The 25,129-nt window shown below is 35.5% G+C and overlaps 1 protein-coding gene across 3 annotated transcripts in view; it reads left to right on the forward strand.

The window, feature by feature from the left end:
* Nucleotides 1–25,129, forward strand: part of CCDC91 (coiled-coil domain containing 91) — a 425,554-nt gene that overhangs the window by 332,862 nt on the left and 67,563 nt on the right. For all 3 annotated transcript variants that reach the window (XM_066258026.1, XM_066258025.1, XM_066258027.1), the window contains one exon: nucleotides 10,897–11,010. In XM_066258026.1, the coding sequence (XP_066114123.1) occupies nucleotides 10,897–11,010 (114 nt within the window). The remainder of the gene's footprint in view (nucleotides 1–10,896; nucleotides 11,011–25,129) is intronic.

Raw genomic sequence — 25,129 nt, forward strand, 5'->3', positions numbered from 1 at the left:
TAATCATTTGGATATGATTTCTTGCATATATTTTTGGATAAAAAGTATTTAGTATATGATGAGATGTGTAACTGAATATTTTAGCAAACCATAGCATATATGCAAATAGAAGTTTTTCCCTCCCAACTATCTTAGAGCAGAGTTTGTTTCTTGCTGTTTATCACAAGACACCCGCCCCCACACACACACTACTCAGTAAAGCATTGTCCATAGTGCTGAAGTTGAGAAATCTTTCTTTGGAGAATATACCATGTTCCAATAGTGTGGCCATTACTAAAATATTCTGGAATATAGTCTTTCATAATTGCTTATTTAAATACACTCATTGTATCAAATCTTCATTCCTTGTGAAGTATATTTCATTTTGGACTAATTTTCATGACTTCTTGGGACAATATAGTGCATTCATGGACTTTAGTAAACTATGCAAGCAGATATTCACAAGCATTTGTATAATGTGCACAAAGTTATTTAATCGTCTCCAATTAATTCATATTTAAAGGAATTTGTTTATTGACAATTAGTTTATAAGGATTAATTTCAGAACCTTGACTGTCACCTAATACCCACTTGAGAGGAAAGAAACTTTCTTTGTAAATGGTTCTTGGTCAGCTCAAAAATTAGGCCAAGAAAACTCAAAAATGTGGACTGAGCACATAATATAAACTCTCAGTCCCCAAAAACTGTCAATTGAAGAACATATTGTAAACTCTTCATGTTTTTTTCTGTATATTTTTTTTATTTAAATTGAGATTTTGCTTTTGATCAAATAGATCTGGTCAAATTTACCATTATGACCCCCGCTAGAAATTCTGATTGATATTTAACACGGAACTGATTTATCTTTTACATTTAAATAATCTAGGTCTGCAATTCAGAAATTCTAAAAGCACTGAAAACTAAGGATTTTTGTAACTCAGCTGTGGACAGAAAACTGACCTGAACTGAAGTGAAGCTATTCTTTCAATTTAGCCACATAGCGTGAATATTCATACTATTTATTGCAGAACTATTAAAGTGCAGGGGCTTATTAATATATGCAATATTTTTTGCCTTGTAAAATTGAAATTTTTCAATTCCAAATTATTTAGTATGAAACCAACAGGAATTTAAATGGTAGATGCTTTCATTTAAAATAATCTTATTAGTTCTCATTTTTTTCTTTTAAAATTACTATAGTTTTTTTAACTTTAATCTTTTCAAATAATTACAGAAGCAGCTTAGTATTTTTTTTAAATTTATCAATGAACTAAGACTTACTGAAAACAATAACAACTTTCGCCTGACCTATGGTGGCGCAGTGGATAAAGCATCGACCTGGAACACTGAGGTCACCGGTTTGAAACCCTGCACTTGTCTGCTTAAGGCACATATGGGAGTTGAAGCTTCCTGCTCCTCCCTCTTCTCACTCTCTCTCTAAAAAATGAATAAATTAAAAAATATTAAAAAAAAATGGGGGTGACGTCACGGAAATGGCGCTGTGAGAAGTGCGTCCGACAGCTCTCCCCTAAATCACAACAAATTTATCAACTAGAAACAGAAAAATTTATCCTCGGAGCATTCCGGAGTTCCACACAAACTGAAAGCAAAAGGACTGTTATCACTTGAATCTGAGAGACGAGGGTGTGGAGGAAGCTACCGCAGCGACGCTCATTCAAGCCGCCAGGGAGTGCGCCCGCGGTGAGTCAGCCCATATACTTGGGAACCGCAAGCCGCAGCAAGCGGCCGACCGCGAGCCGCCACGAACACCCGCGAACCGCCACCACGAGCTGCCGCGAGCCCCCGCGAACCGCCACTGCTCACGAGGCTCACGAGCCGCCGCGCGCGCCCGGTCCGGTTGAGCACTGCTGACATTCCCAGCGGCCCGCACACTGCGAGTGGGGGTCGCCGGCCACCGGTGTCCTGAGCGCCCCATTCGCGCGCGTGCCTTGGGCATTCCACGCGCCCAGGGCGCCCTACTGGCCCGCACACCCAGGGGGCTCCATTATCCTGCGCCAGGGGCGGTCCAGCCGCCAGCGGCGGGGCGATCGGGAGAGGCATGGGAGATTCTCTCCGTGGGCGGGGCACCTCACCCAGCCATTCAAGCTAACAATCAAGCATTGGGGGAGGGGTGCGCGCAGGCAGCCTAAAATACCTTCGGAAACACAGCTGCGACCCAATCACTGAAATTAGCTTAACCCATAAAATCTGCGCACCCTCGGTTCTAATTGATAAGATCTCTCTCAGTTCAGCGATCCAAGACAAGAGGCATGATATTTTTTAGTGCCTCTCGCTAAAGGGGCGGGGGCAACTTCTGATTGATAGAGCCTCCATATTCAGGGATAAACGCTAACAAGAAGGACTTGGCAGATAATAAGGTCTATACTACACTAGTCGTAAGCAGAGACTAGTGCCTCTTCTTCCCTGCAAAAACAGGCTACAAAGTGTGGAAAGCCTGGGTTGAGAGGTCCAACTAAATGATAGGCGCTGAACAGTCACCTTGACAACAATTGACTCCCACCCCCGCCTGATTACACTGGAGGCCCTGACTCTCAGAGCCTTTCCCAAAGCCTTGCACTGAGTGGAGATAGAGTGGGGATTTCCCAGCTCTTTGAGCCTCTTACTCCCCAGGCAGAAGCAGTTGCAGCCTTATAGCTGGATCACCAGGCTGCTAATTCAGAAAGGGGGGACTAGGAGAGAGAATCCAGGAAAGCAAACTCTCTCATCGTTGGACCCTGCAAACGCCAACAAGCCTTTACTTCCAGCAAGACTAAAGCCAATTATATGACATTGCCATAGAATCCCATCAACTGCAAATCCCTAACTAAGAGTGACACAGGGGCAGAGCCTGGGGTACAGAGTCACCGACTAGGAAGAGGGAGAGAAAAGAAAAAGGAAGAAGTTAACCTCTCAAAATCAAGAAAAACCCACAGACTTTACAACTTGATCCACTAATTTTTTGTTGTTGTTGTTGTTGTTGCTTGTTTCTTCTTTTTGCCTTTATTTCCTCCACCTCGGTCCTTCTATTCTCTGCCCATCTTATGCTTCCCCTTTCTTGAACTACACTACCCATGAGTGTTGCATTTTATTTTTCTTCTTCATCCTCACCCTCCTTTAAGGTTATACTCCAAAACACTTAACTCTCACTCTCTCCTCTTTTGTTTTTTTTTTGTCTTGCTTTATTTTGTTTTTTTCTCCTCCTATTTTATTTCTTCCTTCGTTTTTCTCTTTTTCTTATTTTTTCCTTTCTATTCGTTTTTTCTTTTCTCATTTTACTTTCCTCCCATATAATCCTCAATCACGAACAAATTAGTTAATTTGGGACTCAAGGCTTTTTTTTGGTTTTATTTCTCTTTTTTGCTTCTGTTTTTATTTTTTTTTTCTCTTGTTTGTTTATTTTTGTGGCATTTTGGGTCCTCCCAACCCAAGGTCTCCATTGTATTTAGTCTAAGCTCCACTTAATACAACAGATTTTTACTTATTATTTTTATTTTTTCTTCTTTATTATTTTTTTTTGGTCCTTTTTTCTGATTCCCTCTTATCCCTCTCATTATATCTCTTAGTTGACCATCACTTACAAGCAAATCATCTTATGCTTGTCTAAGATTTTCTTCCCTTTTTTTTTTTTTTTTTGCATTTAGTAGGTCCCTACTCCCTTTTTTTGCCCCTTGAGCTCTTCACCCCAAATCAGGCCCTCCATTATAGGCACGATATTTCCCTGAGGAGGGGAGAACAGGGAAAGAGAAGAAAGAAAAAAGGGGGAAATAATAAATTATTACTGTTTTTTTTTGTGGGGTGTTTTACCCTTTTTTTTTTCTTTTTACTCTTTATTAATTCTAATTAGTGCTATCAATAAGACCACTCTCAGATGCCGATAAGAAAGAGGAAATCGAATATTATGGATACAAAAGAAAGAGAGGTAACACAAATAGATGTGGAAAAATCTATGGAGAAAAGACTTAACATATTGGAAGCCTTGGAGATAAATGACAGAGAATTTAAACTAGAAATCTTAAAAATACTCAGAGATATACAAGAAAACACAGAAAGGCAATATAGGGAGATCAGAAAACAACTCAATGAACACAAAGAATATATTACCAAGGAAATTGAAACTATAAAAACAAATCAAACAGAAATGAAAAACTCAATTCACGAGCTGAAAAACGAGGTAACAAGCTTAGCTAACAGAACAGCCCAGATTGAAGATAGGGTTAGTGAAATAGAAGACAAACAACTTGAGGCACAACAGAGAGAAGAAGAAAGAGACTCAAAAATAATAAAAAACGAGAAAGCCCTACAGGAATTGTCTGACTCCATCAGAAAGAATAACATAAGAATAATAGGTATATCAGAGGGAGAAGAGAAAGAAAATGGAATGGAGAATATACTCAAACAAATAATAGACGAGAACTTCCCAAGCCTGTGGAAGGAACTAAAGCCTCAAATTCAAGAAGCAAACAGAACACCAAGTTTTCTTAACCCCAACAAACCCACTCCAAGGCACATCATAATAAAGATGACACAAACCAATGACAAAGAAAAAATTCTCAAGGCAGCCAGGGAAAAGAAGAGTACAACATATAAAGGAAGGCCTATTAGATTATCATCAGATTTCTCAGCAGAAACTCTACAAGCTAGAAGAGAGTGGACCCCAATATTTAAAGCCCTGAAAGAGAGGAACTTTCAGCCAAGAATACTATACCCATCAAAGCTATCCTTCAAGTATGAAGGAGATATAAAAACATTCACAAATACAGAAAAGATGAGAGAATTTATCAACAGAAAGCCCCCACTCCAGGAAATACTAAAGGGGGTTTTCCAACCAGATTCAAAGAACAAAAGAAAACAACACCACAAGTAACAGCTCCACCAAGAACACAATAAAACCAAACTTAAACTGTGACAACAAAGGAAAAAAAGGGGGGAGAGGATGGAGATTAACAGTAGCAAAGGACGATGAAGTGTAGAAATACTTATAAGATAGGGTACTACAATGAATATGGTAGGTACCCTTTTCATTACTTAATGGTAACCACCCTTAAAAAAACCACCACAAAAACACTTGACTTAAAAAAGGTAGCAACAGAGGAAAGAAGTATGGAACACAAACAAACAAAAACAAATGATAGAAAAACAAAAGAGAAGAATCAAACTAGATACAAAACTAACAGAAAGCAATTTATAAAATGGCAGTAGGGAACCCACAAGTGTCAATAATTACACTAAATGTAAATGGATTAAACTTACCAATAAAAAGACACAGAGTAGCAGATTGGATTAAAAAAGAAAATCCAACTATATGCTGCCTACAAGAAACACATCTAAGCAACAAGGATAAAAACAAATTCAAAGTGAAAGGCTGGACAACAATACTCCAAGCAAACAACACCCAAAAAAAAGCAGGTGTAGCAATACTCATATCTAATAATGCTGACTACAAGACAGAAAAAGTACTCAGAGACAAGAATGGTCATTTCATAATGATTAAGGGGAAGTTGAATCAAGAAGACATAACAATCCTTAATATATATGCACCAAACCAAGGAGCACCAAAATATATAAGACAGCTACTTATTGACCTTAAAACAAAAACTAACAAAAATACAATCATACTTGGAGACCTCAATACACTGCTGACGGCTCTAGATCGGTCATCCAAACAGAGAATCAATAAAGATATAGTGGCCTTAAACGAAATACTAGAACACCTGGATATGATAGACATCTACAGGACACTTCATCCCAAAGCGACAGAGTATACATTTTTCTCTAGTGTACATGGAACATTCTCAAGAATTGACCATATGTTGGGCCACAAAGATAATATCAGCAAATTTAGAAAAATTGAAATTGTACCAAGCATATTTTCTGATCATAAAGCCTTGAAACTAGAATTCAACTGCAAAAAAGAGGGGGAAAAACCCACAAAAATGTGGAAACTAAACAACATACTTCTAAAATATGAATGGGTCAAAGAAGAAATAAGTACAGAAATCAAAAGATATATACAGACAAATGAGAATGAAAATACGACATATCAGAATCTCTGGGATGCAGCAAAAGCAGTAATAAGAGGAAAGTTCATATCACTTCAGGCCTATATGAACAAACAAGAGAGAGCCGAAGTAAACCACTTAACTTCACACCTTAAGGAACTAGAAAAAGAAGAACAAAGACAACCCAAAACCATTCGAAGAAAGGAGATAATAAAAATCAGAGCAGAAATAAATGAAATAGAGAACAGAAAAACTATAGAAAAAATCAATAAAACAAGGAGCTGGTTCTTTGAAAAGATCAACAAAATTGACAAACCCTTGGCAAGACTCACCAAGGAAAAAAGACACAGGACTCAAATAAATAAAATCCAAAATGAAAGAGGAGAGATCACCACAGACATCGTAGAAATACAAAGAATTATTGTAGAATACTATGAAAAATTATATGCCACCAAATACAACAACCTAGAAGAAATGGATAAATTCCTAGAACAATACAACCTTCCTAGACTGAGTCATGAAGAAGCAGAAAGCCTAAACAGACCAATCAGCAGGGAGGAAATAGAAAAAACTATTAAAAATCTCCCCAAAAATAAAAGTCCAGGCCCAGACGGTTATACTAGTGAATTCTATCAAACATTCAAAGAAGACTTGGTTCCTATTCTACTCAAAGTCTTCCAAAAAATTGAAGAAGAAGCAATATTTCCAAACACATTTTATGAGGCCAACATAACCCTCATACCAAAACCTGGCAAGGATGGCACAAAGAAAGAAAACTACAGACCAATATCTCTAATGAATACAGATGCTAAAATACTAAACAAAATACTGGCAAACCGAATACAACAACATATTAAAAAAATAATACATCATGATCAAGTGGCATTCATCCCCGAATCTCAAGGATGGTTCAACATACGCAAAACGGTTAACATAATACACCATATCAACAAAACAAAGAACAAAAACCACATGATCTTATCAATAGATGCAGAAAAGGCTTTTGATAAAATACAACACAATTTTATGTTTAAGACTCTCAACAAAATGGGTATAGAAGGAAAATATCTCAACATGATAAAGGCCATATATGATAAACCATCAGCCAACATCCTATTAAACGGCATAAAACTGAGGACTTTCTACCTTAAATCAGGAACAAGACAGGGTTGTCCACTCTCTCCACTCTTATTCAACGTGGTGCTAGAAGTTCTGGCCAAAGCAATCAGACAAGACAAAGAAATAAAAGGCATCCATATCGGAAAAGAAGAAGTAAAGCTATCACTTTTTGCTGATGATATGATCCTATACATCGAAAACCCGAAGGACTCCACAAAAAGATTATTAGAAACAATAAACCAATACAGTAAGGTCGCAGGATACAAAATTAACATACAAAAGTCCATAGCCTTTCTATATGCCAACAATGAAATATTAGAAAACGAACTCAAAAAAATAATCCCCTTCACGATTGCAACAAAAAAAATAAAATACCTAGGAATAAACATAACAAAGAACGTAAAGGACTTATATAATGAAAATTACAAAGCATTGTTAAGGGAAATCGAAAAAGATACAATGAGATGGAAAAATATTCCTTGTTCTTGGATAGGAAGAATAAATATAATCAAAATGGCCATATTACCCAAAGCAATATACAAATTTAATGCAATTCCCATCAAAATCCCTATGAGATTTTTTAAAGAAATGGAACAAAAAATCATCAGATTTATATGGAACTATAAAAAACCCCGAATAGCCAAAACAATCCTAAGGAAAAAGAATGAAGCTGGGGGCATTACAATACCTGACTTTAAAGTATATTATAGGGCCACGATAATCAAAACAGCATGGTATTGGCAGAAAAATAGACACTCAGACCAATGGAACAGAATAGAAAGCCCAGAAATAAAACCACATATATATAGTCAAATAATCTTTGATAAAGGGGCCAACAACACACAATGGAGAAAAGAAAGCCTCTTCAACAAATGGTGTTGGGAAAACTGGAAAGCCACATGCAAAAGAATGAAACTCGACTACAGCCTGTCCCCGTGTACTAAAAGTAATTCAAAATGGATCAAAGTCCTAAATATAAGACCTGAAACAATAAAGTACATAGAAGAAGACATAGGTAATAAAATCATGGACCTGGGTTTTAAAGAACATTTTATGAACTTGACTCCAATGGCAAGAGAAGTGAAGGCAAAGATAAATGAATGGGACTACATCAGAATTAAAAGTTTTTGCTCAGCAAGAGAAACTGATATCAAAATAAACAGCCAACTATATGGGAACTGATATTTTCAAACGACAGCTCAGATAAGGGCCTAATATCCAAAATTTACAAAGAACTCATAAAACTCAACAACAAACAAACAAACAATCCAATAAAAAAATGGGAAGAGGACATGAACAGACACTTCTCCCAGGAAGAGATACAAATGGCCAACAGATATATGAAAAGATGCTCAGCTTCATTAGTTATTAGAGAAATGCAAATCAAAACTACAATGAGATACCACCTCACTCCTGTTAGATTAGCTATTATCAACAAGACGGGTAATAGCAAATGTTGGAGAGGCTGTGGAGAAAAAGGAACCCTCATTCACTGTTGGTGGGACTGTAAAGTAGTACAACCATTATGGAGGAAAGTATGGTGGTTCCTCAAAAAACTGCAAATAGAACTACCTTATGACCCAGCAATCCCTCTACTGGGTATATACCCCAAAACCTCAGAAACATTGATACGTGAAGACACATGTAGCCCCATGTTCATTGCAGCACTGTTCACAGTGGCCAAGACATGGAAACAACCAAAAAGCCCTTCAATAGAAGACTGGATAAAGAAGATGTGGCACATATACACTATGGAATACTACTCAGCCATAAGAAATGATGACATCAGATCATTTACAGCAAAATGGTGGGATCTTGATAACATTATAAGGAGTGAAATAAGCAAATCAGAAAAAAACAAGAACTACATGATTCCATACATTGGTGGAACATAAAAATGAGACTAAGAGACATGGACAAGAGTGTGGTGGTTACCAAGGGTGGGGGGGGAGGGAGGACATGGGTGGGAGGGAGGGAGAGAGTTAGGGGGAGGCGGAGGGGCACAGAGAACTAGATAGAGGGTGGCGGAGGACAATCTGACTTTGGGCGAGGGGTTTGCAACATAATTTGATGACAAAATAACCTAGACATGTTTTCTTTGAATATATGTACCCTGATTTATTAATGTCATCCCATTACCATTAATAAAAATTTATTAAAAAAAATAAATAAATAAATAAATAACAACTTTCAAAGTCACCATTATAGGAAAATTCAGATTTGTAACTTAATTTTATACATTAGGAAAGAAATATTTAAATACGAATATTAAAGTGGGAAGAGGACATGATCAAACAGATGATAAGATTATGTGTTTATTGCTAATATTGCTATGAAAAGTGTTGCATATATATAATTTTTTTAAAATATGGGATAAAATTTGATGTTATTCCTCAAAAAAACTGGTAAAACTAAATGTAATCAAGGATATAAGAAGCCATTTTCATGGACTGCTTATGGGGGAAAATTGTACAAAATGTCAAAAGCTGTAAGAGAGCTCAAAAATTATATCCATTCACCAAAACGACTCTACTTCTTCAATTGATGGTAAGGAAATACTATCATGCCTTACAAAGATGTGTATATGAATGCTCATCACTGCTTTATTCTATTAAAAACAACCAAAATACCCATGAATAACAATTGGTAAAAATAAGTATTGTATAGCCCTATAATTGACTATAAATTATAAAAGAATATATGACGACTTAAATATATTCAAAATGTATTTTAATGGAAAAATCCCAGAGTTAAAAAATAGTATATATAGTGTGAGCCACATTCTCTGTTACCCAAGTATGTGGTGTGTATGCATGTTGTTTTGTGTTCATATTTTTCTGTACCTTCAAACTTTCTACAGTAAATACATTCAGAATAAGATATTGTTAATATGTTGTATTTTCTGGAATATATACACATCTAAAATTAATTGGGAAGAACTAAATAAAAACTACAAAGTAAACAGTCCTCGAGAATAACAACATGAAGGAAATACTCCTGAAAAATTTCAGGGCATTTTTTAATAGGATACCTGTCCAAAAAAAGGATGTTACCTATATAGATAAATAGAAGTTAAAAAGAAGTTTGTATTATGACATTCATCCAATATTTTAGCAGAAAATACTACTACTTTTTGAGAAGTGTTATATTTCTTTTAAAAAAATTTTAGCCTTCTTTCTCCTTGTTGGAAACTCTGAAATGTTAGGTACCTGATTATTATTTCAGTAAAATGGGGAATACGATTTTTCTCCCTAGATTTCTCATTTCAAATATTAGCACAGAGGGTGGAATTTTTACCTCGTATTCATGGTGTCCAGCTCTCAACATCTTAACCTGGCAGGAGGACCAAACGAGCTGTAAATCTTACCACCCAGACCACACTTGATTATTGTATGATGGGAAAATTAAACGTGAATAAAACAGCTCCAGCATTAGGGTGTTCTTGGAAGAATAAACACAAGTTGGAAGTCTTACGTGGATAGTGCAAAGTACAGGAAGGCAATCAATCATGTAAACATCTAATGAAAGGTTGGTAAGGAAGCCATTGGAGTCTGTCAGGCGCTCCCGTCAATAAATGGCTTATTCCATTTCTTTTCCCTTTTACTTGGTTTAGAAAAGTGCATTCTGTGGAATCTCTAACAGATCTCAAAAAGATTTTGTAGGTTCTTACTCCTGTTTGAAGACGTGTTTTGAACAGAATGAGCTCAAACCATTGAAGAGGATTTTTAGTTAATATAAAATGGACACAAATTTTGTCATAGTGCATACTTCCATGACTTTTTTTCCCTCCCACAAACAGGAAACTATTAAAGAAACAATAATAGAGGAGCGGCAGCGGAGTGAGAAGGCTGTGGAGGAGGCAGTGAAAAGAACAAGAGATGAATTGATAGAGTATATAAAAGAGCAGAGAAGGGTAAGTAGCTCCATAAACAGAAGCACTAACTTCCATACAGTAATATGAAATGTAAAACTATCTAAAATGTTCTTTTTCATGTAATTTAGGAATGTCTACCTAAGATCATTTTCTGATACAATTCTGTATTCTATTAGTTATTTTAGACATGAATCCCATCTGTCAACATAAAAGCGACACTGAATAATTTTGTACCAGACTCCTAGAAATGACCTATACCATTTTCAATTTAAGTTTACACTCATGATGACAGGGATAGTTCTAGATTATTTTTTGAGGTAACATTGGTTTATAACATTATAAAAGTTTTAGGTGTAAGTGTGTAATTCAACATGTATATATACTACAATGTGTTCACCACCAAAAGTCTAATTTCCAGTCCATCACCATAAACTTGACCCCCAATACCCATTTCACCTACCTGCCTTCCCTCTTTGACTCTAGTAACCACCAATCCGTTTTCTGTCTCTGAGTTTTGTTTTGCTTTTTTTCATTCCACATAAGTGAAATCATACAGTATTTTTCTTTATTTATCTGACTTATTTTATGTAGCATAATACCCTTAAGGTCTATCTATGTTGATGTAAATGGCAAGATTTCATCTTTATTTTAGCTCAGTAGCTTCCATTATATATACAGTTGACCTTTGAACAGCACAGGGGTCAGGGTCACTAATATTCTGCATACTCAAAAATTTGTATATAACTTTTGACTCCTTCCAAATTGAATTACTAAAGGCTTACTGTTAACTGGAAGCCTTACTGATTACATAAACAGTCAACCAAGACACAGTTTGTATGTTATATGTATTATACACTGTATTCTAACAACAAAATAAGCTAGAGAAAAGAAAATGTTACTAAGAAAATTATAAGAGAGGCCCTGGCCAGTTGGCTCAGTGGTAGAGCATCAGCCTGGCGTATGGAAGTCCAGGGTTTAATTCCCAGTCACACAAGAGAAGCTCCCATCTGCTTCTCCACCCTTCCCTTTTTTCTCTCTATCTCTCTCTTCCCCTCCTGCAGCCAAGGCTCCATTGGAGCAAAAGTTGGCCCGGGTGCTGAGGATGGCTTCATGGTCTCCACCTCAGGAGCTAGAATGGCTTCCATTGCAATGGAGCAACGCCCCAGATGGGCAGAGCATCACCCTCTAGTGGGCATGCCAGGGGATCCTGGTCAGGCGCATGTGGGAGTCTGTCTCTCTGCCTCCCGGCTTCTCACTTCAGAAAAATACAAAAGGAAAAAAAAAGAAAGGAAAATAAGGAAGGAAAGGAAAGAAGGAAGGAAGGAAGAAGGAAGGAAGGAAGGAAGGAAGGAAGGAAGGAAGGAAGGAAGGAAGGGAGGAAGGAAGGGAGGAAGGAAGAAGGAGGGAGGGAGGGAGGGAAGGAAGGAAGGAAGGAAGGAAGGAAGGAAGGAAGGAAGGAAGGAAGGAAGGAAGGAAGGAAGGAAGGAAGGAAGGAAAGGAGGGAGGGAAGGAAGGAAGGAAGGAAGGAAGGAAGGAAGGAAGGAAGGAAGGAAGGAAGCAAGGAAGGAAGCAAGGAAGGGAGGGAGGAAGTCATAAGAGAAAATTAATTTACAGTATTCTCTGAAAAAACTTGTATATAAGTAGGCACATGCAGTACAAATGTGTTATTCTCAAGAGTAAACTATGTAGATAGAGCTCACACCTTCATTAATTCATTAATAGACACTTAATTTGTTTCTATATCTTGAACATAGGGGTGCATACAACTTTTTTTTTTTTTCTTTTGTATTTTTCCAAAGCCAGAAACGAGGAGGCAGTCAGTCAGACTCCTGCATGCACCCGACCGGGATCCACCTGGCACGCCCACCAGGGGACGATGCTCTGTCCATCTGGGGCGTTGCTCTGTTGCCACCAGAGCCACTCTAGCGCCTGAGGCAGAGGCTACTGAGCCATCCTCAGCACCTGGGCCAACTTTGTTCCAATGGAGCCTCAGCTGCGGGAGGGGAAGAGAGAGACAGAGAGGAAGGAAAGGGGGAGGGGTGGAGAAGCAGATGGGCGCTTCTCCTGTATGCCCTGGCCGGAATCGAACACAGGACTCCTGCACACCAGGCCGACGCTCTACCACTGAGCCAACCGGCCAGGGCCACAACTTTTTGAATTAGTGTTTTTATATTCTTCAGAAGTAGAATAGCTGGATCAGATAGTATTTCTTAATCTTTTGAGGAACCTTCATAGTGTTTTCCATAGTGACTGTACTGATGTACATCCCCACCAACAGTATATGAGGATTTCTTTTTTTTTCTTTCACATCCTCTCCAACACTTATTTCCTGTTTTTAATGAGAGCCATTCTTAAGTTGTGAGGGGATATTTAATTGGTGTTTTGGTTTACATTTTCCCTAATAATTAGTGATATTGTGATATTGAACATCTTGTCATGTGCCTTTTAGCAATCTGTACATCTTTAGGAAAATGTCTGTTCAGATTCTGTTGTTGTTGTTGTTGAAGTGTATCTTTTCCCATTCAGTAGGTTGCCTTTTCATTTTGTTGATGGTTTCCTTTGCTCTGCAAAAGTATCTTAGTTTGATATAGCCCCATCTTTTTATTTTTGCTTATGTTTCCGTGCCATTGCAGTCAAATCCGGAAATAGCATCACTGAGACTGATGTCAAGGAGTTGACCACCTGTGCTTTCTTCTGTGTATGTTATGGTTTCAGGTCTTACACTCAGTCTTTAATCCATTTTGATTATGATGTAAGATAGTGGTTTTGTTTCATTCTTTAGCATGTGGCTCTTCAGTTTTTCCAAAACCATTCTTTGAAAAGACTTTTCTTTCTCCATTGTATGTTCTTACCTCCTTTGTCATGAATTAGTTGTGTATATTTGTGTTGGTCTTAATTTTGTTGCATTAATCTATGTGCCTGTGCTACTACCCATACCACTGTTTTGGTTATTATAGCTTTGTAGTATATGCGTGATACCTTCAGCTTTCTTTATTTTCTCAGGACTGCTTTGGCTACTCAGGGTCTTTTGTGGATCCATACAAATTTTGGTATTTTCTGTTTTATTTTGGTGGGAAATGTCACTAGGATTTTAATAGGGGATTGCATTGAATATGTAGATTGCTTTAGATACTATGGATATTTTAACAGTGTTACAATCTTTCAATACATGAGCATAGAATATCTTTCCATTTCTTTCTGTGTCTTCTTCATTTTCTTTCAACAATACCTTATAGTTTTCAGTGTACAGATAAGTATTTTATCTCCTTGGCTTAATTTATTTCTAGGTATTTTATTCCATTTGTTGTGATAATAAATGGGATTGTGGGTTCCTTTTTTAAAATTTCTTTTTTCTGGTAGCTCATTGTTAGTGTATAGAAATGTAACAGATTTTTGTATATTGCTTTTTACCCTGAAACTTTACTGTATTTGTTTATTATTTCTAATGATTTCTTGGTGGAGTCTTTAGGAATTTCTATGTATAAAATCATGTCACCTGCAAATAGTGACAACTTTTTCCTTTCCATTTGGATTCCTTTTATTTTTCTTGCCTTATTGCTCTGGGTAAGACTTTCATCCCTATGTTGACTAGAATAGTCAAAAATTCACATCCTTGTCTTGTTCCTGATCTTGGAGGAATAGCTTTTAGTTTTGCACCATTGAGTATGATGTTAGCTCTGAGTTTTTATTATGTTGAGATACTTATCTTCTATACCCATTTTATTGATAGATTTTTCTATTATAAATGGATGCTGTCTCTTGTCCCATGCTTTTTCTGCATCTACTGAGATGATCATAAGATTTTTATCCTTTATTTTCTTAATGTGGTATATCATATTGATTAATTTGTGGATATTAAAACAACTTTATCTCTTGCAATGACCCCCAGTTGATTCTGGAATATGATCTTTTTCTTGTATTGTTGTATTTGATTTGCCAATGTTTTGTTGAGAATTTTTACATCACTAGTTTGGGCAAAAGTAAGTTTATAGTTGTAACACAAATAAATAATACAATGATTAATAAATAATAATATAATAATTAATTGTGTTTGATGTACTCACAACCGTATGCCTACTTTTGTTCACCCTGTATGTTCATCAGAGATATTGTCTTGTAATTTTTCTTGTGTTTTTTATCTTTCTGATTTTGGTATCTAATGTTGGCCACATAAAATGAATTAAGAAGCATTTCCTTCTCTTCAAATTTTTTGGAAGAATTGAGAAGGCTTGGTATTAAATATTCTTTGACTGCTGTGTAGACTTCCCTGATGATGCAGCCTGTTCCTGGACTTTTGTTTTCTGGAAGGTTTTTGATTAATGTTTTAATCTCCTTATTAGTGATTGTTCTAAATCTATTCATATTCTATTTCTTCATGATTCAGTCTAGGAAGTTTGTATGATTCTAAGAATTTATCAATTTTCTCTACATTTTCTAATTTGTTGGCTTATAGCTGTTTTTAGAAGTCAACTATGATTTTTTATATTTCCTTAGTATCTGTTGTAACTACTTTTTGTTTCTGATTTTTATTTGAACGCTTTCTTATTTTCTTAGTGAGTCTAGGTAAAGATTTGAAAATTTTGTTTATCTTTTTCAAACAACCAGCTCTTACTTTAATTGATTTTTTATCATCTTTTTTAGTCTCCATTTTATTTATTTCCTTTGATTTCTTCCTTGAGCCAATAGTTTTTCAGTAGAATATTGTTTAATCTCTATTTATTTTTTATTTTTCCTGTTTCCTTTTTGCAGTTGATTTCTATTTTCATACCACTGGCATTGGAAAAGATATTTGCTATGATTTCACTCTTGTTAAATTTATTGAGAATTTTTTTTTTTTTAACATAAGGCCTGTCCTTGAGAATGCTCTATGTGTGTTTGAGAAAATTGTGTATTCTGGTGCTTTTGGACAGAATGTTCTATATATATCTATTAAGTTTCTTTGGTTTGATTTGCCATTTAAAGCTGAGATTTCCTTTTAAACCTTGTCTGAATGATGTAAATGATGTTAAATCCTCTCTTATTTTTTTTAAATAAATTTTTATTAATGTTAATGGGATGACATTAATAAATCAGGGTACATATATTCAAAGAAAACATGTCTAGGTTATCTTGTCATTAAATTATGTTGCATACCCCTCGCCCAGAGTCAGATTGTCCTCCGTCACCCTCTATCTAGTTTTCTCTGTGCCCCTCCCCCTCCCCCTAACTCTCTCCCTCCTTCCCTCCTGTGTCCTCCCTCCCCCCACCCCTGGTAACCACCACACTTTTGTCCATGTCTCTTAGTCTCATTTTTATGTTCCACCAATGTATGGAATCATGTAGTTCTTGTTTTTTTCTGATTTACTTATTTCACTCCGTATAATGTTATCAAGATCCCACCATTTTGCTGTAAATGATCTGATGTCATCATTTCTTATTGCTGAGTAGTATTCCATAGTGTACATGTGCCACATCTTCTTTATCCAGTCTTCTATTGAAGGGCTTTTTGGTTGTTTCCATGTCTTGGCCACTGTGAACAGTGCTGCAATGAACATGGGGCTACATGTGTCTTTACGTATCAATGTTTCTGAGGTTTTGGGGTATATACCCAGTAGAGGGATTGCTGGGTCATAAGGTAGTTCTATTTTCAGTTTTTTGAGGAACCACCATACTTTCCTCCATAATGGTTGTACTACTTTACAGTCCCACCAACAGTGGATGAGAGTTCCCTTTTCTCCGCAGCCTCTCCAACATTTGCTATTACCCGTCTTGTTGATAATAGCTAATCTAACAGGGGTGAGGTGGTATCTCATTGTAGTTTTGATTTGCATTTCTCTAATAACTAATGAAGCTGAGCATCTTTTCATATATCTGTTGGCCATTTGTATCTCTTCCTGGGAGAAGTGTCTGTTCATGTCCTCTTCCCATTTTTTATTGGATTGTTTGTTTGTTTGTTGTTGAGTTTTATGAGTTCTTTGTAAATTTTGGATATTAGGCCCTTATCTGAGCTGTTGTTTGAAAATAACATTTCCCATTTTTATTTTTATTTGAGCCCTCTCTCTTATTTTCTAATTATTTTCTAGTGTTGCTATAAATTTCTCCCTTCGGGTCTGGGAGCTTTCATAGTTGCTTTATATATTTTGGTGCTTCTGTGTTGAGTACATTTGTATTAAAGAGATACATCTTTCTGATGGGTTGTCCCCTTTGTCATTATATAATGTCCCTCTTGATCTTATGTTAACTATTTTGGCTTGAAGTTTATTTCTCTTTCACCTGACTTACATGCTTAGAGGATTATCTTTCACCCATTCACTTTAAGCCTATGGTTTTCTTTAAAACTGAGATATGTCTCTTGAGGGCAGCATATAGTTGGGTGTTGTTTTATAATCCATCCAACCACTTTAGGCCATTTTATGGTGAGTTCTAACCATTTAAGTTTAGGGTAATTATTGATATAGGAGGACTTCTTACTACCATTTTATCTTTTGTTTTCTGATTGATCTATATGTTTGTTGCTTTATTTCCCTTATATATTTGTCTGCCATTTTAGTTTGGTGGTTTTCTATTATGGTTTTTTTTTTCGGTTTTCTTCATTTTTTGGTTCATAGTTCTGCTCTAGATGGTTTTTTGTGTGTGTGTATGTGTAGTTACATGAGGTTTATTAAAACATTCCATGGAGCCTGACCAGGCAGTGGTGCAGTGGATAGAGCATCAGACTGGGATGCAGAAGACCCAGGTTCGAGACCCCAAGGTCGCCAGCTTGAGCCTGGGCTCATCTGGTTTAAGCAAAAGCTCACCAGCTTGGACCCAACGTTGCTGGCTCGAGCAAGGGGTTACTCGGTCTGCTGAAGGCCCATGGTCCAGGCACATATGAGAAAGCAATCAACGAACAACTAAGGTGTTGCAACACGCAACAAAAACTAATGATTGATGCTTCTCATCTCTCTATTCCTGTCTGTTTGTCCCTGTCTATCCCTCTCTGACTCTCTCTCTGTCTCTGTTTAAAAAAAAAAATTTTTTTTTTAAAGAAAATAAACCCAATACATTCCATGGATAAAATGTCCTTTTTCTGCTGATAACATCTTATTTTTATTTGCCTATACAGATTTTGTCCATTTCCTCCTCCCCTTTTATATTTATATTTCCATAAATTATTTTTTTATATTGTGAGACTATTACTGAATTGAAATAGCTATAGTTATTTTTAATGCTTTTCCCCCTTATCTTTGATACTGCAATGTAGTGTTTAATACCATATTCTGAGGTAGCTTTGTAATTTTCTGCTTCTGTTTGTCATCTTTCTCAGATTTGTGTACTGCCACCTTTTTGTTTCAGGTGGAAACTCCTTTCAACTTTTTTTGTAAGACAGGCCTAGTGATTGTGAATTCCTTCAGCTTTGTTTAGGAAAACCTTTATTTCCCATTCATATCTGAAGAATAACTCATTCTTGGCTCTCAGTTTCTATCTTTCAATATTTTTGAGTATGTCATTTTATTCTCTCCTAGCCTGTTGAGTTTCTGCTGATAGCCTAATGGGAGTTCCTTTGTAAGTTACTACGTTTTTCCCCCTGGATTCCTTTAAAATTCTCTATCATTAACTATGACAGTTTTAATATAATTTGTCTTGAGAAGGTCTATTTGTGTTGAATTAATGCTTCGTGGACTTTTATATCCAGCTTCTTCCTCAGGTTTGGGAAATCCCCAGTTATTATTTCTTCTCCCTCTGGGGTGCCCACTCTCCTATTTTGCCTTTTCTAATGGACTTTTGTATAGTCTTTGGAGAGCTTTATGTTTTTAATATCTTAGTTCTCTCTTCTCTGCAACTGAATGATTTTTAGATTTCTCTCTTCAAGTTCACTAATTTGCTCTTCCACATGGTCTGCTCTATTCCCAAGGCTTTCTAATGCTTTTGTCACCTCATTTATTGAATTTGTCCATTGAACAATTTCTGTTTGGTTCTTTTTAGAATCCCAATCTCTAGTGTAAACTACTCCTGTTTATTAATTTTATTTCTGAGTTCACTGAACTGTCATTGAGGTGTTTTTGTTTTGTTTTGTAACTCATTGAGTATCTTCATGACAGCACCTGATAGGTGCCTAACATTTTGAAGAGAATATTCTGAGCCAAAAATAGTCAACTGATTTTTTCAGTAAGTGATATATTCTCAGAAAACTCTTCTTTCCATATATATATATATCCCCAAAGAGTTTATTTGGGATCAAGATGTACCCTTTCTTATAATTTTTTGTAATAATTTATGACCTCTCTTTATTTGAGCTTTACATTTACACAAGAGATTACAAAACAAAGCAAACCCATTCATAATATGATTCTTTATTAATATTTCTTTAATCAAAATGGAAGGTTTCTTCTTAATTTTTTAAAAAATGATATTTTTTCATCAAAGGAATAATGTGATTTCTATAGAAATGTTTAAAATAAGAACAAGACATGCCATGTTAGGACTTATATGGTTCCTTTGTGAAGTTAATATACTCTTGAAGGGAACTGACAATGAACTCTGCTTGCTGTTTAATCTCTGTGTTCTTGCAAATAATATTAAAGGATTAGTATTCATTTGTGTTAGGTAAAACAGTTATCACATGTAGAAATGCTTATTAAACAACAATAGCAATCATGACATTAGATTCTATTTGCACCTAAGTTTCACTATTCTATGCTATTTCCTTATATATTAAGGAAAATCAATCTAATACATATCTTACAGAATTTTTAAGAGTTGTATGGTAATAAACAGCTAGAGTCAGGACTCAGTAAATAAGTGCTATAATTATTATTCTTACTACATTATTAAAAACAACTCAGAAACTCCTATAGCATTATTTTTGCTAATTTAAAATGTGCTATTCAAGTTCGTGTTTGGCATTTTGTTTCCTCTGAAGTTTACAGTGTGAGTCTCAAAGTTTATTCTACTCTTGTTACTAGATTGACAGATGAAAACTAATTAAATCAGTATAGTAGTAGGAAGTTTATTATTTCTGCTTTGAGATTTGAGTATTAACACATATTGTGGAATACTTTTAATATTTTAATATTTCTATCTCTCCAAACATAAAACCTATAAAAAAAGAAAGTGGATAAAATATCTGATGAAAACACCAAATAGTTACTAGTCTGCTTTTTATATAACTTAAAAAAATTAAGATCTATATATGGTTCTTTCCCCCCAAAAGTTGATTTATATGTTTACTTAAAGTTAATTTTTATGAATATCTTTGGGGTTGGAAATTTTTACAAAACATAAGACATTTTAAAGTTTTAGAGTAATATTTAAAAGAAACAATTTTATTTTTTTAGTAAATTCTTAATCTTCTTGTCTCTTTCCAAAATACTAAACTAGAGCAACTCATCTCTACTTCTTCTCTTCTAAGATGGGTTTCTTTTTGCATCTGAGAAGAACACTTTCCCAGAATAAAAAATTTTTCCTTTCTCCTTTCCAGCTTTAACTAGAGACTCAACTTGAGATTTTCAATATTAAACACCTCAAAAGCCCTGTAGACCTTGGTTCCAACTGAGCTTACATTCAAGTCTATGAAGTAATCTCCTCTTGAAGTTTACAAAAATCTTTAAAGAAAGAAGTCTAATGTTGTGTTAGTTCCTACCTTTATAAGTCTTTTGTCCTTAACATTCTTTCATTTCACATCATCTAACCCTTAACAACTTCACTAAAAGCCTGCAATGAAGACTCTTGTTTTTCCTGCATTTTTCCTTCAGTCTTTTACTTTTAAAAAACAGAGGCACAGAATGAAAAATCAAAAATGCTTAACTTTTCAAATAAATTACATCTTTACCTTTTCATATAAAATGCAATGGTATCACATAATAATCATAGAGGATAACATACCTTTTTATGTTTATTGGCTATTTTTAATCAGTTATCCAATCCTTTTGAATATTAGAATTATACCTGGGATTAGTATTAGGATTATACTAGAATTAAAATTAGAATTATACTTTAATGTTTTACTTTTAAATGCCAGTTACCATTTTTTAAAATTAAATTAATAGGAATGTCACCAGTCTTTACAAATACACACTGTTCATCTGGTCTAAGCATCTTGGACAAGTCAAAGTAGCTACCTGTAGGTGAACTAATTGATTGAATTATAACTTTTACTCAAATTTCATCCTACCTTTTTTATTAAGTGAAAGCTTAGTTCTTATACTGTTAGTCTAAATCATAACAATAACCAAAAATTAGTATTGAATCAAAATACAAAACATGGAGAATTTTTAAATAATCGACCAGAAAAATAATTTAAATTAATATTAGATGAGCACCACCAATAAAAATGGCTTTCCTATAAATATTCCAAGTGATAGTTTTTTTAAATTTCTCTGCAAATCTATTTTGTTAAGCAATGGAGAAAAATTACATTGAATTTACAAATTTAGTATGGAAGTCAAAAGCTAGTATTTTAGCTTCAACTATTGTAAGTTTTCTATATAATTTAATAAAAATTGTGTAATTCTTTAATGAATTTAAAATTTTCCAATATAATTTGTACAGTAGAGAAGGAAAAGTGAACAGGAAAATCTAAAAAGATTTTAAAATTAATTTATCTAAGAATCACCAACGTACCTGCAAGTGTAATTATTTTACTTTCAAACTATCTTGAATATTATCAATTCTAGATAAGGAAGGAGTTACAAACTATAGTCCATGGGTCAAATCTGGCTTGCTTCTTATTTTGTAAATAAAGTTTGATTTAAACATACAGCCACATCCCTTCATTTACACATTGTTCTTCAGTAGGTTTCATGCTGCAACAGCAGAGTTGAGTAGTTGAGAGAGAACAGTGAGCCCACAAAACCTGAATTATTTACTGTCTGGCCCTTTACAGAAAAAAGTTTGATAACCCCTGTTCTAAATCACCAAAATCATCTTTTGGTGAAACTCTTTTTCTGTCAGCCTTTAAAGTATTTATTTTTTTATTATGCCTGATTATAAGTAGACAATTGAAATTCCTTAAGTGCTGTTCTTGACACTTATTGCTAGATATGGCATTATAATATATTTTATCTGGTCATTAGTGCCATATACTGTATTTTAGACTGAAGGAGATTGTAGAGGGAAGAAAAAAAAAGATATGGGTTAAGACCACATCCCTTGACACTTCCCTCGGGAGGAAGAATTTGTGGTTTATAGTGACCTATGGCCCTTGGGTTAGAATGAAGTGTTCCAACCATCCCACAAGTTGAGACTGTTATATATGAGCTTCCTAGGAGGGAGGAAGTGTGAATAACATTCGGCAAGCAACAGCTACTCACAGCCAAGCAGCGATTCCTAAAAAATAAAATCTCATCCAAATGTAATAAAAGATTATTTCTTTTTCCTCTTAAGAACCTGAATGATGGCCTATGTTTTCTAAATCACCTCCAGGAAAATAATCTTCACTTTAGAGGATTTTTAAAATTTAGATTTTTAGAGAGGAATAAGATGTAAATATTTTTATTTCAAAGGTTTTGTGGTCAAGGCATTATAGAATTTCTTAATTATAGAACAACTCATTTAATCCAATTTTGCTGTAGCCCTGGCCGGGTTGCTCAGTTGGTTAGATTTTTGTCCCAATACACCAAGGTTGTGGGCTCAATCCCTGGTCGGGGCACACACAAGAATCAACCAATGAATGCATGAATTAGTGGCATAACAAATTAGTTATTTTCTCTCTCCCTCCCTTCTTCTCTCTTTATAATCAATCAGTAAGCCTGACCAGGCAGTAGTGCGGTGGATAGAGCATCAGCCTGGGATGCTGAGGTCCCAGGTTTGAGACACCAAGGTCACTGGCTTGAGCACAGGCTCATCCCGCTTGAGCATGGGCTCATCAGCTTGAGCACAGGGTCGCTGGCCTGAGTGTGGGATCATAGACATGAGCCCATGGTCACTGGCTTGATCTCAGATGTCTGTGGTTTGAAGCCTAAAGTCACTGGCTCGAGCCCAGGATTGCTGGCTTGAGCAAGGGGTCACTGGCTAGGCTGAAGCCCCCTAGTCAATGCACATATGAGAAAGCAATCAATCAACAACTAAGGTGCTACAATGGAGAGTTGATGCTTCTCATCTGTCTGTCTGTCTGTCTTTCTCTCTCTCTGTCTTTCTGTCTCTCTCTTACTCTCTCCATAAAATAATCAATAAAAAATAATCCAGTTTTTCTGCAATATTGAGTGTATACATCTCAACTATTTATTAACCCTTTGAGTATATGAACGTTCATGTACGTCCTCATGCCTTCTGACCATCCAGAGTACAACTGATTTGTTTTTAAAATGTGTAAGGTTGCCTGACCTGTGATAGCACAGTGGATAAAGTGTCGACCTGGAAAGCTGAGGTTGCTGGTTCAAAACCCTGGGCTTACCCGGTCAAGGCACATATGGGAGTTGATGCTTCCTGCTCCTCCCCCTTTGTGGCTCCTTTCTTTCTTTCTCTCTCTCTCTCTCTCTCTCTCTCTCTCTCTCTCATCTCTCAAATGAATAAATAAAATATTTAAAAGAAATGTGTAAGGCAACATTAAAAAAAGGCAAATGTATGTTCTTCTTGTTTCCCTAAATTGGTTATCAAACAAACATGATTTTAAGTTAATAAAACTGGAACTGGAACTAATTTCACTTTTTGAAAAAAAAAAAAAAAACTCATTCCTGGGGATCAACGAGCATGAGGAATACTCACTACTCAAAGGTTTAAAATGCAATATTTGGCCAAAATGAACTCTCTACTGTTACTTGAATTAACCATAATTTCAAGACAAGTTATTCAGTATCTTGCGGTGCCTTACTTTTCTCATCTTAATGATACTAAAGTTAGACTAGCTGGTATCTACTGTCACTTACAATTCCAAAATCTACAAGTCCCTGAGTAACATTTTCCTTAATAAATCTCTTGAGGGGCTTCAATTCTTGATATAAATCATTTTCATCATAGTAGTTACCTTATACAATATTTTTACATTTGTGTAGAATAATGGTACTTTTTCTACCTTCCCCAGCTTCCTACTCCATTTTTATCCTAATTAATTAGCCTTGCTTTTACTCATCCTTCATGCAATAGCATCTCAGTAACTATGCAGCATCTGCCCTTGTAAATCATGATTTGGGTCTTGTATTAATTAGGAAATGTTTTTATCTGATCAAGGCATACTAAAATGAATGATACATTCTAACATTCAGTTTTCTATGCCTTCAGTACTGCCTCGTTTTTCAATGCTAAAGGGATCGAACCTACTCCACATACACATATTTTAATTCAAACCATCATACAGATTTGTAAATTTTCACACATTTAAGTGGCACATTAACAAATAAATGGAAAGATATTTGGATTCAGAAAAATGCCAATACAGATCATTTTACCAAATGATATTTCACTAGATCATAAATTTATCTTCCTCTCTAAATTTAAAAAATAGAAAATTTGATTCAGAACTGAGGTTAGTGAAAACAATGAGTTAAATAGGTCTTAAAAGGTTTGTGGTTTTTAAAAGTTAATATAATTGATTTTAAAAAATTATTTGCATCCCTCACTGGTGGCTTAGTGGACAGAGTGTCAGTCTACCATATGTATACCCCTGGTTCAATTCCTAGTAAGGACACAAAGAAGCAACCATCTGCTTTTCCCCCTCTCCCTCATCCTTTTCTCTTACTCTTCCTCTCCCACAGACAGTGGCTTTATTGGTTTGAGCATGGCCCTGGGTACTGAGGATAGCTCAGTTGGTCCCAGCACATCAGGTGCCAATAATAGCTTGATACTCAAGCATCAGCCCCAGACAGGGTGGCTCAGTGGGTCCCGGTCAAGGTGCATGTGGGAGTCTGCCTCACTATCTCCCCTCCTTTTACCTAAAACAAAACAAACAAACAAAAAAGTTATTTACTATTTTTTTCTTATACTTTCTTTGAAATCTTATTTCATACAAGATACTTTAAAATCAAATTTATTACTATCCTGCACTTTAATTTTACTTGAATTATAACATTGATAGCTTTATTCTTTGGTGAAAAGTTTTACTTTTTCTTAAATATTCAGATGGCTATTTCTATTTGTGCATTAAAGTTCTTAAAATTCAGATAGTGATAAAAATTAATTCAATTCAAAGACAGATCAACAAAGTCTAAGTGTCAACTTTTAATCGTAAGCCATGGCAGTTAGAAATTGACATACTAGATGGATA

This window comes from Saccopteryx bilineata, chromosome 2 (assembly GCF_036850765.1).
Source record: "Saccopteryx bilineata isolate mSacBil1 chromosome 2, mSacBil1_pri_phased_curated, whole genome shotgun sequence".
In the NCBI taxonomy this organism is placed as follows: domain Eukaryota; kingdom Metazoa; phylum Chordata; class Mammalia; order Chiroptera; family Emballonuridae; genus Saccopteryx; species Saccopteryx bilineata.